Consider the following 15356-nt stretch of genomic DNA (forward strand, 5'->3'; position numbering starts at 1 on the left):
CTGTGGTCGGTGACATCACGTGTATACTAAATATATATATATATCCCTATGTCTATACGGTATTTTCTCACGTTTGTATGGCGGAAAGTCCATCTCAGGTACGGTGTCTGCATTTTGGTTACAGTCAGAGAGAAATTCTTCTTTACTTGACGCTGGTCCAAGAAATCGAACCTCTCAAGTCGTGCATGGTATAATTGGGAGATATAGTAGTTGGGAATTTAGTAGCGTATACAGGAGTTTAGGAGTTCACGGGGAAATGTTGCGGCAACGTTATAGGGTTATATCTTTATACGCGATTAGTCGAGTTCGTACTTCGTAGTAGACTGATGGAATTTGAAACCTTCGTACTGACTACAGAAGGCGTTGTATGTAGTCACAAGTCAGCGCTACTATTTCTGTCTGTGAATTGTCGCGAGGGTATAACTGCTGCCGGCATGTTGAATTTTACTGTATAAGCTCTCGATGTATGACTCTTAGCAATTACTGCACGAAAATAAAGACTGAAAAAATTGGTAATACGTTCATCAAACTTAGCACATCGAGCTTTTGTATACCGATACCGGAAGCACGTAAAGATGCCGTGAATATACAATAGCAAATTCCCGTCAGGCTGTCATTTCGACTTGAAGCCAAATTGAAGACGCTGCTCTGGAATGACATTGTTCCTTTTATCAGCAGCAGCAATCAATTTCCGAATAATATAAACTCCAGTTTTCGAAGCCATTTGTACGAGGTAGCTTATTTATTTCACACTGCTTCAGTCTGTGTGCGACGGTTAGATCGTTCACGTACACAATTAACACGTTAACGATATGTGACCAGTGAGCACATCGCAAATAATGACCACATTTGTGTTATTTTCGCGATGTAGGATTAATCCCAGAGGGATGCCTATGCGAATCGGGTTACATGATGGCAACGCACGGAACTTTCAGCTGGAATGAATGGCCTAAAATAGCATTGCTGATGGCAATGAAAGGTATGACGGGGTATGACAATGTTTTACCTAAGTTAATGCTATAATTAGACCCTTTCCCCCCATCGGTAATTCTCAGCATGATCATTTGAGCACACATCTCGCAGACACTAATATTACATCAGTAGTGTAGCTCAAGACATATAAGCTACAACGCTACATCATGGGCTGTCAGAAATAGCCTATACTCTACAACTACCAAGTGGGAACGCAAGTTGCTCAGCAGCAGAAAACAAAGAAAACTCAAGGCCAAGAGAACACTAAGGATTGCTGTCTAGCACAATCAATTAATCATCAATCACATTGCAACATGCACTGTGCAGTGTGCACGCCCAAACCCCGATGTCTATCAACAATGCGGTTTGGACAATTCTAGCGGTGCACGACTTTTATGGCAACCATGCTCGTCAATATAACATCACCAAATATGGAGTTCGTTAACATTTTCATGTAAATTTATAAATCCAAGTTTCATTGGTACAATTTTATCCCAAGTAACCTAAATTATCCATATAAACATTCATGATTATGCAGAAAATTTACCGTATTCATTGTACGGCAGCTGTTTTGTTTGGATATTCAAACGCGCAATGCTCGAAATCCATGAAAGCCCAACCACTCCAATTACTTGACACGAATGGCCAGATCGATTTCAAATCTTCAAACGAAACGCGAAGATGCGAGTGGAAGCTCCCGGCTATGACCACATCCCAAGCCGTTGTATTTTACATCGACCAAGCTGATATGACATACGGAGTCAAGGGACGGTGTTCTGGGAGGATCATTTTTCCAGGTGTGGCGCGAATCAAATTTACCACAAGAATTGCGGATTTGTAATGTTATGCATCATAAATTAGGCTAACTATATCTCCTCCGTTGTCCACCGCGGATGCTCAAACACCCCCATTCATTATCTTTGTTAGCATTTCGAGTTAGTTGCATGTACTAGCATTTCGAGTTAGTTGCATGTACTTTCAATAACGCTTTAGGCGAGACGTATTTATATCCAAAAGAATTACTGACATGAAGCATTCTAAATTGGTGGTTAAAAAGGTTTTCCAACAAATTACCCTACCACCGCTACCTCGTTGATTGTTATAGCAAACATTATTCGACGTTCTCTTCGACATCTGGGCCTTTCTGCATGCGGGTATCCGTCGCAATTTCGAACTCAGACCTATTAGTTGGATCAGTTTGGAGAGTCTTGATAGTTGTACACTGTACAGCCTTTCAATGATATTTCGTGTAATCAATTTCATAAACTCGTTAAAGGGATAATTCCTTTTTGGAAAAAGCGAAGGAAACCGCATTGCTGTTTTGTATCTGTAACTTTTGCCTGAAACTATATACCAAGGAAATGTCCAACATCATCAAATTCAAACGTAATAATTTTACTTTCGTTTTATTTGCCAGCAAAAATGTCCTATTTTGGGGTGTTGAAAATATGGTAAGCCTGCATAAATAGAAAAATGAATCGAAGACCTGTCAAATAATGAATTTCAACTCCCGATTGGTATTGTCAAATTTGAAGATATCCAATATAATTATGACTACAGAATCGCAATCTCGAGTATGCACAGCTTCGAAACTTTGTCGAACATTCGTCCACGAGAATTCGAGCTGTTCAATGCAGGATATGACGTCACAGCTGCTGGCGCAATGTCAAGAAAACCGCATACATAACAGGCGCGGCCGCGGTGATACCACACTCAGATACACGACTGCCAACGCTGCGGGCAAAACCGTCACATTCAGCGTGTTATACAGCATTTACAACTGTACTCGACGCGAGGGAATCGGTAAGGATATGTTACGTCTTATAAAATCACATTGTCCGTATTTTCTTAAATTCGTCCTTTTTTCTGACTTATGCCCTTCGTATAGCCTACTTCACAGTGATTAGGCAAACTATTTACTTTTTTCCGATATGGATTTTGAAAAGTCGGAAGTCGTTATTGCATGAGTCTGCATCAATTTAGGAGTAAAATTTTCATGAGAACCGTTGGAATAGCCACTGTATCACGGCAACTGAATATATTTTCGAAGATTCTAGCTCGTTTTAATGTCATTAGTCAATTTTTACCTCAGTCCTGAAGATTCATCCTGCAATTCAATAAAATAGCCACCTCCGGATCACTGTTAAATGTTTGTGACTCCTAGATCAAATCTACTGTCTGGTAGTACGTACTTGAGTACTTTTCATTCTCCTACTCCCTACCTCAAGTAGTTTCGACATGCCGCTACTTCTACATGTGATTGACGTTACGTTCACCTGAGTAGCAATAATGACTACTTTGACCACGTTAGTACAAATACCACAGTGCGTAACATAGTTGTTAAGTTGTTGAAGGTATAATGGTAGCTAAATGAAAGTGGCATTGACCAGCGTCATCCGTTACAAAGCATATACTGTTGAAACGTAGACCGATCACGGATTGAGTTGATCAACAAACGTCACATTGCGTCATAATCCGTCCGGTTGCGTCAACCATCAGCGATAATTCGATTCGCCACGTAACACGCTAAGCGAAAAGAATGTGTATTCGCACCTAAAAGGCGGTACATGAAAACTCAATACACCTCAGAATTATACCGCGGTATAGCCCGAACACAACATTTTTTATCCAAATGATGCTTTGAGTGAGTGCAAAAGGAGTATGAAGGAACGTAGCAGTGCTTTGCAATTACGCCCTCAATTAATCAGAACCGTTTCTTCCGCAAAGTAACCAAAATATGTGAGCTAGCGCTTGAGTAAATACAGAGAAAGAAAAACGCCGATTGATAATGATGATTGGCTCAAACCGCGCGACAATTAAATTGAAGCACACAAATAAAGAAATGTTGTTCAGTCTCAAACAAGTCGGGTGAAATATTGCAGAATGGGGTTTCAACATTACGATGTAGGTTCAGTTTTTGTGGACTACCTTTTGGGTGTGAACACACATTCTTTTTCCTACAAGTGTATTCACTTCACGCTGTGTTGTCGATCGTGGATCCCATTATCTTCGTTCACGGCTCCCGACGAATCATTTTTTCCTCGCAATCTATGCAACCGCCCCATATAATAACAGTGTTGCCTTACCGCATATGCCTCTATGTGCGATGGTCGTATCTTTTAGAGTTAGAGTTGCGAAATGAACGCTGAGAATGTTGATAGTTTTCGCTATCTTGGAAGATTTCCGCAGATGTCCTGTAGTTATCTTTTGTGCGATTACTTGATGTTGTCAATTTGTCTTCAGAGACAGTGGTAATTATAGGAATTCTAGCAGGTTGCTTCCGCGTTTTAGACCGATAAGAGTGCCGTGAGCTTCCGGTATGGCTGTAGTTGCTCTTCTGATACTCATCGTCGGGATTAAAGCATACCTCTACCGGTCTAGGTTCATTCACGAACTGTGCTTCATCATACCAAGTCGGGATAGCGCACTGCTTCGAAGTGTTGGGCGTACTTCGCAAGCCGTGAATACCGTAGCAAAACGCTAGTTGTACAAATTCTATTATCGACAATATACAGCACAAAAGGCTCAACGCGTTCATGTACCATAAAAATATAGTCTTTTCCCGAGATCTAGACACCCAGCAAAAGACGTGGTCGGCGAGGTCGCTGTTTCCCGCGCGCTGAGCACAGGCCCAGCGGATGTTTTCGCCGCCGCATGTATACACCTCCGGTACTGAGTAGAGTATGTAGTTTATAGGGTTGAATGAGGGTTGAGCATCGCTCTCGTGAAGCAGGCTGTATCCTATATACAGTGACACAGCCTCCAGTGCAATTCTTAGAAATACGTTGACCAGGTAGGAGATTTGAATATCACGCTTGGTGGTCACTTTCGACGACTTTGTGTCGGTATTGGTTTTGTGTTGTATTCTATTCGTTAGTCTGTGTCTTATTCGAGCCAGCATGCTTCTCTTTCTATCAGATTTGACTACTTTGTCCGCGTTCGGATATAATTCATCTGTACTGCTTGTGTTACTTCGATTATAAGTCTGAGCTCGTTTCCTTTTCACAAGCCGTCGCTGCTTTTCGGCGCGAACGTTAATGGTATACATGTAAAACACTATCGAAGGCGCGGTGACCACTAGAAGTTGAAGAGCCCAAAATCGTACGTGAGATATTTTGGAAAATTGGTTGAAACACGCGTTCTCGCATCCTATCACGTTCGTGCGACAGCGAAACGCAGACTGTTCGTCGTTGTAGACCGACTGGCTCACAGTAGCAATGACCAACAACCTGAATAGGATGACGAGGATGTACCATAGCTTTCCGGGACTGGTGCTGTAACGAGTAATATCCACGACTATCCTTTCAAATCCTGAAACTCTCGAACGCATTGCGTTATGATATTCACGACTTTACAGTGTATACTATAAATTACACGTACAATATGGACCTGCAAAATATCAATTGCCGCATGTTTTTGAGATTTAGCAAACTTGACATTGCTGCGCCCGGAAGTATGACGCCCGCGGTTAGTAGAATAGCTATTCCGGATCCACGAAGCCAGGGAAACTCAATTGGTGGACCTCGATCCGAATGCGTACCTTATAAGGCTTGAGTCCGTACCTTATCCGTCTGAGTGTTTAGTTACTTTTCTAACAAAACCGAATCCATTATCGCTGATTTGCAAAAAAATGTGCCAAAAATGCAAATTGTACCACTACCTGTTACTAACCGAAGAATAAGTGCATTTGGCTTATTTCCTTTGCTAGTACCCTTTACCGGATTTTGTATATAGTCATACCGCATATTGCGTTTGACTGTAAATTATTTCATGAGAGTTATAATAGTGGATAGTGTGGCGAGATAGCGCAGTGGTATAATCCTCGGCTGCAACACCAATGGGTGCGGGTTCGAGTCCGACCGGGGTCGACTTCCGAATTCCGACACTTAAGTGTTGGAGGTTTACCTAGGCTCCTCCTCGCCACCTCATCCGCGTCAGCGGTGGCCGTGCTATAAATCGGCAGTTACGGAAAATAAAAAAAAATATCGGCCTCGTGTAAATGACCATTGACCATAGTAGTCGACAAACACCATGAGTACCCAAAAACAAACAAAAACTAGTGGATCTGAGCAAATATTAAACTTTTGTAACTGGACCCTGTACTAACCAGTACTAGTTTCGATGCAGCCGAAAATGGGTCCAGTTAAGAACTATATCTTGAACCAATTCATTATTTCAATACTTGAAAGACATTCAGATTCGTAAACAGACATTAGACAATCTTTCCTGTTTGCCGTAATGTATTTGGCTTCGACGCCATTTCACAATGGACTGCAGGACTTGGTGACGAATTTGTCTAACTGGCGATTGAACTGACTAGCGGCTATCAATATCGTCTATGTTGAAGCCGTAAACTTGATAAGCACTATGGTTTTGGAAGATACAAGCAATTAAGCACCATCGCCTAGTCGATACCCTGGCTCAATATAATCAGCCCTTATATAGCCTACACGCGATGGTAATGTACTCAAGTTACTTGCAATGGGCCTTTGCGTAGTGTATCGTTACAAAGGGGGCGAATAAAAACCGTTTATTCACAATACCAATCTGAATCAGTTGGGATAAAAGAATGATGCGGTCTACTGAGTGCCATGGGTCGAATGTTTTCCAGTGTCCCATTGTATATACTTCGATTATTTATTGCAGATACAAACGACAGAGCAGCACCCACGATGCTGAACATGTCGAAATCTGTGTCCATCGCCCTGATTGCCATCATCGTGATCCTGTTCGTCTGCCTGGTGTGCAGTATTTCGAAACTGATGCTTCTAAGAAAAAAGTGAGTTTATTTCCGGCCGGCGCTTTTTGATTGTTCATTTTCGAAGCGATGCTTACTTCGCGTGCGGAATGCAGGTCAAAACTTTTCGAATAGGGAAAACTACTCGCGCCATACTACCCAAGAATAGTTTTGGGTTAAGTTTCAATCACTTGTATGAGTGAAATTGTCACAAAACCACGAGAAATAGCCCGTGTATCATGGTAATTGAATATATTTTCGTAAAGATGTAGACTCTACATTGTAGAGTCTTTAGTAATTTTGCGTTAGTCGCAAATATGCATTCTGCAATTTCAAATGTTTAGCCATCAGAGGTGGTCAGTAAAAAAGCACTTCTACTTCTACTTCAAGTAGATTTTCGCAGCATACACTATACTTTCGCAAAGGGTTATGGTTTAGAGCGAGGGGGGGGGGGGCTAACGTGAGACCGTAGAAGGAAATGTGCTGCCGTCGACACGCAATTCAATTATTATGTGTTGGCGGCCGTCGACATGGATATCTAATTTACGAATTGGCTCCCGAATTTTTGAGATATTTTAATAAATCCTGAATCTGAAAATATTTCGCGCTTCGTGCGACCATAGCGAATCCCAATAACTAAGGTTGCATTTAAAACAAACATGTTTAAAACATGTTTTTTATTGTTTTTTTTTTAAAGCTATATGATATCACGAATATTCGATTGTGACTTCATATTGGATTGATATTCACGATTGAAAATATAGGGTAAATATAGGCCCTTTGACGAAATATCTACGTACTATAGCTGTTGAAACGACTATTCTGAGGGTCCCAACCATCCCATATCGAATACGTCGGCTTAATAGGAGGGTGGGTAATTGTCCGTAGGCTCATACAACATGTTTTTGGAAAGAATTTACATAACTATAGCATAATTGTACAACTTGAAAAAGCATTTTTCAAAAAAGCCTTTGTTTACAACACTGTTTAAAACATGTTTCAAACAAAGTATTTTAAACAACCATTTGTTTTAAATGCAACCCTAGCAGTAAATATTCATAACATGACACCACTCGCCATTCGGTACGTACAGTAAGCCGATATGAAAACCGAAAATGGACATGAACAGTTTGACATGGGTGTTTGGCGTCCAGTTATTTCATTACGGATCTGCCGTGGAATGTGGCCGTAGGCTACATAGAAGTAATTGAAATGCGGTCGTAAAGAGCAAGAAGGTTGGCCATCCCTGGTTTAGAGATTATTTCTACTTGATAGTTTTCAGTTTTCAAGGCGACGGGCAAACTTGCTTTTCTACTTACATGGGAATCGCTACTTATACTTATACTTGAGTAGAATTTACGACATTATACTTTTACTTGACTAACAACAATAATGAATAGTTTGAACACCTCTGATAGCCATCTCTGATTGATTGATAAATGTATGCGATCCCACAGATCTTTCATTCTGTATTTCCATTTGAATTAGGTTTGTCATGTTTTGAAATTCGATAATTCTACTTGTTACAACACGTAATCGAGCATAGAAATTTACTGCATTATTTCTAGTAACGATGACCACTTTGACTACCTCTGCGTAATGGTATATAGCAAAATCCATGGTTTAAGCCAGTGGTTCTTAATCTTGACTTACTTGCGGAATAATCACGCTAATCTGGAAGCCTTCGCGGAACTCAAAATTTTCACCTAGTCATAGAAACAAAAATCTATACCAAAATACACGTCTAACTGCACATCTAATATATTACTGTAGAGTACTGGTGCATAGAATGAGCACATGAACAGTGCGTTATCAGAGCGCTTAAAGAAGAGAACCATGAAAATGTAGTTTTCACGCATAACGAAAACCTTATGTTGAATATCTATTGGAAATGAGTGGAACTTCTTCTGCTTCCTTTCACATACCAGTTCAGATATGCAGATATTACCTTGAAGACTGTCAACGTATTGTTCTGTCCAAGCGCAACAGTTTGACATTAATTGCTTAATTACAAATGAGCTGACAGATATTGGAGATACAATATAAATTGCAGAAGGACAGGTTTTCGATTTCAAACCCTAACCTGCCAAGTGCCGTGTGTATATTATACGCCAATGCACACGATTTACCATCAAAACAGTCACAATTCGACTACTGATCGGCTTTAATTAGATGCAAACTATGAGGGCCAAGGCATTAGTTGAGCGTGTCTTTGTATTGCCGTCCGCGGAGCCCCAGAGACTGGCTCACGTATGGTTACCATATTTTGGAATCCGGAAAGGGGGACACTTAGTGTTAGGAAATTGAAAACAGCTGATTTTGAAATATTTACCGGAAATCTTGCTGTGTTGACTAAAAATATCTCATCATTTTGTCTCGCATCCCGAATTACCCGCCCTTTTACGCTACTTTTACGGTGTTGACTACAAAAAACGGTCATCACTATGATTCGACTCCCTAATGACCCGTCCGAACCTCCAGATTACCTATTTCGAGTAATTTATGCCGATTTTCAGTTGACCCTGTCATTAGTAGCGTAACTGTAAAATATGTAAAGGAGGAGGAATTGCCAAAAAGAAGGATATTTAGGCGTCATCGGAGGACATTTTCAATTTCCTGAAAAAGGAGGACGTATGGTAACCCTAGGCTCACGGAACACCTAGTGTACCATGGAACATCGGCTCAGTACCACTGATATAGGCATAAAAATTGAATACCATTTTAGTCAACTTAATCTGCATAGCTGGTATTCAAAAACTTTCATGTCTCAACAGAAAACAGGATTCTTCATTCCAAAACCCAACCGTGGTGGCATACGTTCACCAAGGAGACAACACGCAAAATACTGACAGAATAGAGTCTCCTCGCACGATCCCGCCGACACTCTCCGTGGATTCCATTACGTCTGCCACAGCGGCTTACGCAGAAATCGGTAGCGGCGCGTGGAGTGCAAACCACGAACCCCACGCGTACGCAGAATTATCTCACCAGCCCAGCACAGCGGAAGCTCCAGAAACGAGTCCGGCTCAGAATCAACAATATCGGTCGCTACCGGAATATATTTATAGCAAGATCAACAGGAAGAAAAACAAGTCGCCGCAAGAAGCATGCTAGAGATGATATGAATGAAAATCGTGCAGTGTTTTAACTGTACTCGTGCCGCAGTGCCGGTCGTTCGTTTGTTTATAATTGATAATTTTGCCTGCTAAAAACGCCGCCAATTTGCGACGCTCTGACAAAGATAGTAGTCCAAAATAACATGAAATTGCAGCAGAAATGTTGAATACAGTTTCGTATACACCAGTCTGACTCCAAAATTTCTACTCAAGTGTTAGAGGTTTATCTAGGCTCCTCCTCGCCATTACGATCACACCCGTCTTATAAAAGCCTAGAAGTGGGCCGTGCTACAAGTCGGCAGATACGGAATAAAAATGAAAATTGACCTGGTTTAAACGATCACAGCAGTCGACAAACACCATGAATAGCACAAACAAACAAGGAACACAGCGGATCGAAACGTTCAAACAACGTTTTAAACCGGTGCTTTTCAATCTTTTTGAGAACCATTCGCACTTATTTTTCCCAAAAATTTCATCCGCACAAATCAACCGAAAATTATTACTCAAAAACAGAATGAACAGACTTAACACCTGAATGCGGCATGTTTTACGCGATTGAAAATTGCTTGTTGGTAGAATAAACGATCGTAAGGCCAGGTTATGGACGCTTGTTGTCACCAAAAGGGGTCAAAATCCATAGCTATATTTTTAATGCTCCGGCCTGATGGCTTGGAAATATGCTTCAAAACTATCGAGTGGGCACATACGCTTTACCCCAACTCGTGTTCTGTTATTTGTCATTTACATATAATATATACATGAAGGCCTATACAGGCTACCACTATACACTCGCTTTTGAACCAGATTTTTGATTACGTAATACTGTAATAATAGTGCGCAATTATTTATTCACTCCCACCGGTGGGAAACAAAAAAATATTGTGAAATCTACGATTAGCGGTGCGTGCGTGGTAAGTTTTCACAAATGCGTCGCAACGACAAGAGTTGGATTTATTAGATTATGTCGGCGTATTGAATGCATAATGACAGGTGAACTATAACGCTTATCGAGTTTTTAGGGGGAAGGATCAAGGCAATTGATCTCATTAGCGGCATTATTGGTAATATGGAAATTGAAGATGGATTTATACATTTGAAAAGTTATTTAGTTGCAGCCCATATTGATGTTATCTAATCTCTACTCTGACACTTTGAGGTCATGCGAATAAACCCATTAATAAAACTGCTTAAAGTCCGTTAAGTATTCGCGCGGGATTGAATAATCCAGTATTGAGGAAACTGGCTAATCGTAACGCATAGAGTTGAGTTAATTTTTATCCTCATGATTTAAAGAGCTATTGTTGGAGGTACAGAACTTCAATATACAATGAAATGAACCCGAATATTTTCGGCTGACACTCGTCAGGGGTAATCGTCTGCAACTATGTAGAGGATTGGAAAGAACATTGTATATCAGCAATCGTATCTCAAGATATGACGTCACGTCATGACGTGATTTATTGGGTTCGCCGATAATATCTAGTCGATACTGCACTTTGAAACATTGATCGGTATCAGCCATAGGAGGTGAAAAATATTGGCAATTCTTGTGACGCCATAACATGATGGTATGAAGCCAGAAAACTGTAATCTTTGACCACTAGACTGGGAATATTGCTATATTTGATATAGCTTTTACACTTTCAAGGAGTCCAGATGCAGCGTTTCTAGTTTATTTCCTGTTCAAGTATGACCATGACTGTAAAGCTGTTGAAATAAATGCTCGGAAGGTTTGAAAATGCCCCTTTTGAAGTATATTCCACCTTATTTGAATATCGGCTAAATATATCGGTGTTGTCGGTGAAGGTGTTAGATATCGGTTTAATCGGCATCGGCCCAAAAATCCAATATCGGCCGGGCTCTAGAATCAACGCAACACCTTTAGCTTTAACTAGGGTTATCATATTTTGGAAATGTGAACAGAACACACGTTTCCAAAATTTTCCGACTTACAATTTTGGAGTAAAATCCGGAAAAATGGTAAATTTTCCGTGACTTTGTGGTTGGTTGACTAAAAAAGGTCGACTTTTCGACTCAGCTCCCGAAATAGCCGCCGGAGCGTTACTTCAGTGCTGATTTATTGTATCTCATTTGAATTTTACTGTATATTTAAACAAAATTCTCAAAACAGAGGACAAAATCTCAAAAAGAGGACATTTGGCGTCCTTTCAAAAAAGAAGGCGTATGGTAACCCTAGCGTTAACTCCCTGTGATGTAGTATAGCAATGCATGACGCAGTAGCAACGATAAATCGAACAATCAACGAGTTATGGTTCTTTGCAACGTAATGCAATCTTGTACATTGTATAATCTGCTTCGTCGCTGCTATATACAACATTGCTTGTTTACGGCCTTCATTTCGTACCTTATATTGGCATTCTGCTCTAAAGCAGGTATTCTCAAACAGCATTGATATGCATCGTAATAATAGGATGCATTGTAATAGAACCAGAACTGATGATTGTGATTATATGATCATGACACACGCAACTATATTCTAGGCTGGTTTCATGGTCAAGCAATTATACTTAGTCCCCGAATAGTTTGGATATTGCTCTGTACTCTATGTCTATAGAATCGATTGCTGAACTCGCTTCTACCTGAATTGAATTAGTAGGTCCATAACAGGCATGTGTAGGGCCTACTAGTCACTAGTGGTACCTTTCTGGTATCCGGCACGGATCGCACGCACGTACGACCGTATAGCCTACGTGCGCTAGCAATATCAAGCATAACTACAAAACGAAATTGAAAGCGACCAGAGACCGTCAGTCGACGAATGGCTGCGAGAGAATCTTTTTAGTTCCTCATCGATATGCAGACCAGACATGGGGTGATTACTTCATGAATGTAATCGATTGCGATTACGATTACTTCCGAATGACGCGATTACGATTACGATTACGATTACAGCAAAATCAGGAAGTAGTCGATTACGATTACGATTACATTGGAAAAGTAATCACGATTACTCACGATTACATTTATTTTGCATTTTAGAAGTTGCATCGGAAGACAATATATGGATTGCACTGAAAAGGCCTAATGAGATAACAAACTTCCTAAAAGATGCGTCATTTGCTTGTTACGTCATAATGTACCCATTGGCCATTTTTATACAAGACGATTTATCGCACCCAACGATTTGCATTCTGGCCAGGTCCATGACTGCCGCACCCCAAATTTCCCAATAGGGTGGGGAGCGAGCTCGAACGGGACTCAAGAGTATTTCGTAAACCAACATAAACTATAGACTTATAGAGTATTCTCGAGAGATTTGATTAACTTGAAAATTCACTCTAGATAAGCTTGATATTGGAATGCGTATGTCTCTCCCTCAACAAAAAAGCATACATAATTTATAGTAGGCTTGTATTTAAAACAAATGGTTGTTTAAAACACATTGTTTAAAACATGTGTTAACAGTGTTTTAAACAAAGGCTTTAAAAAATAAAACTAAAGTGCGTTTTTTCAAGTTGTAAAATTATGCCATAATTGTGTAAATCCTTTCCACAATTACCACCCGATTTAGCCGACGTACATCGATATGGGATGGTTGGAATCCCTCAAAATAGTCGGTTCAACAGTCATAGTACAGATATTTCGTCAAAGGAGCTATATTTACCCTATATTTCCAATTGTCAATGTCAATCCACATTCGTGACGTCATGGCTGTAAACAACAACAACAACAACAACAAAACAATAAAATACATGTTTTAAACAATGTCCATGTTGTAAACATGCTCGTTTTAAATTTATTTTTGTTTTAAATGCAACCCGAATTTATAGCAATAGGCATTTAGGTTCCAGTCAATACCATGCCACGACACACCAAAAGACATATGCAATTTCGACCAACACGTGACTTCCCGAAGTGTGCTACTAAAGAAAGACCTAGGCCGAAACCTACGGTATGTGACCATTATCAATAGCCGCGCTGGCTGGGCGTGACTAATGGTCCGGTCCTTCCAATCCGAGCCCACAATGCAAATACCACCCGGACACCCACATAGCATTAAAGACATGACAGTTTGTGTGTGCGTCTCACGAAAGTTTTTCTTTTAGTCTGCTACGTTAGGGATACAACAATATCTTTTGATAATATAACTGACCGGAAGTCACGAATTAACAACATACACTAAAGTAATTATAACAAGATAACAGACGTTATAATTATGAATTACGTGCCCCCATCTCTACAGGTAAATCTGACCATCGGGGGCAGAGAGAGAGAGAGAGAGAGAGGATTAAAAATTAATAATATTGTAATGCTATTACCAATATTATTGACGAAATTCAGTCTTCAACTTGAAATTATCACCCTATGGGACCAAAGACCAACGTTTGAACTTTGGGACGAATAGCTGTTTTGGTCCTGATTCTAGCTACAACCCACGCTAACATTATATATAAGCCCATGGCTATGGCGGCAGGTCCCAATGTTGAGTAAAGAATTATGAAATAACGATTGGCGCATAGAGTCATATGAGCAGAACATAAAATTCTGTCATCAACTTAATACAGATAATGTACTGCAAGCTGTCGCTACGAGAAACGGCAAAATCGGCTCGATTATGATATATATCAGCAGCTGTTGATTTTTATTGCTTCGTTATGGAAACCTTAATGTTTTATTTGACGAGTACAAAATTTCAAATCTCTGTCCGGTGTACGCACGTACTACATAGGTCTACTGCTCGCCAAGCAGCAACGGTAAAACTGCGTTTGTATAACAAAACATCAATACACAAGTTATTTGGTAGAGTTGTGATTAATTATCCTGCTGCGGGCTAATGGCTTGTGAAACGTGTTGATAACCTGATATACAACACGGCGGGTGTTCTTACAATCACACGAATGTACGTGACGTACATCGAATATCTATTTACTGTGGATACTTCTTATGCAATGACTAGCAAAGCTAATAGGCTACTTCTGACGTAATAATGAGCAATGGCATTTAAAAATCAGACATTTGAACCTGGTATATTACATCTTCCTTGTTCACTAATGTTCAGTTTATGTCACAGTCCTTATATGAATAAAAAGTAATCGTTCTTTCACAAAGAAATCGATTAGATATGGGAAGTAGTCGATTACGATTACGATTACTTCGGAATTTTTTCGAATGTAATCGATTGCGATTACGATTACTTGAGAATGCTGTAATCGTCGTAATCGATTACGATTACTAATCGCGATTACCCCATGTCTGATGCAGACATCATCATCATTTCGTCAACAAAGTGTCGTTGTTGTCTCGTGAACCCGAAGGCGTACAAAAAGGTCTGTGTCATCTTGAACCGGCGTTATCGTGCTGTTAATACCAAGTATACCTGAATTGCAAATGTCATACCCGGGAGGGTACAAAATTCCGCTAATATTCATGCGCTCAGTCGACTGTTTTTGTTCGAATTATTCAATAGCCCGATAGTCAAATCCTCGCAAACAACCGTATCCAACTTTATGCGCCACGATTAACAGCATTTAATCATACGATTATATCATTCTCCAGGTTAAGCCAAC

At 40.2% G+C, this 15356-nt stretch overlaps 2 protein-coding genes across 2 annotated transcripts; one reads left to right on the forward strand and one right to left on the reverse strand.

The window, feature by feature from the left end:
- The first annotated feature begins 347 nt into the window (after positions 1 to 347).
- On the forward strand, positions 348 to 11014 carry LOC145444927 (uncharacterized). Its single transcript, XM_080322988.1, has 5 exons — positions 348 to 979; positions 1539 to 1769; positions 2533 to 2775; positions 6619 to 6751; positions 9484 to 11014. Exons 1-5 carry the CDS (start codon positions 910 to 912, stop codon positions 9821 to 9823), a joined length of 1017 nt encoding a protein of 338 aa, XP_080179114.1. The 5' UTR covers positions 348 to 909; the 3' UTR covers positions 9824 to 11014.
- On the reverse strand, positions 3669 to 5341 carry LOC145444926 (gap junction beta-2 protein-like). The gene has a single exon (XM_080322986.1). It carries the CDS (start codon positions 5300 to 5302, stop codon positions 4070 to 4072), a length of 1233 nt encoding a protein of 410 aa, XP_080179112.1. The 5' UTR covers positions 5303 to 5341; the 3' UTR covers positions 3669 to 4069.
- Positions 11015 to 15356: the final 4342 nt, after the last annotated feature.

Source organism: Botryllus schlosseri, chromosome 8 (assembly GCF_051294905.1).
Source record: "Botryllus schlosseri isolate E-star chromosome 8, Bs_hap1, whole genome shotgun sequence".
Taxonomy (NCBI): domain Eukaryota; kingdom Metazoa; phylum Chordata; class Ascidiacea; order Stolidobranchia; family Styelidae; genus Botryllus; species Botryllus schlosseri.

What these genes read in the sequence shown, in the direction of transcription:
- LOC145444927 (XM_080322988.1), top strand. Translation starts at nt 910, where the DNA reads ATGATGGCAACGCACGGAACTTTCAGCTGGAATGAATGGCCTAAAATA. An exon ending in ATTGCTGATGGCAATGAAAG is followed by an intron (nt 980 to 1,538) that starts GTATGACGGGGT and finishes ATTGTACGGCAG; the next exon opens with CTGTTTTGTTTGGATATTCA. An exon ending in TACTCGACGCGAGGGAATCG is followed by an intron (nt 2,776 to 6,618) that starts GTAAGGATATGT and finishes TATTTATTGCAG; the next exon opens with ATACAAACGACAGAGCAGCA.
- LOC145444926 (XM_080322986.1), bottom strand. Translation starts at nt 5,302, where the DNA reads ATGCGTTCGAGAGTTTCAGGATTTGAAAGGATAGTCGTGGATATTACT.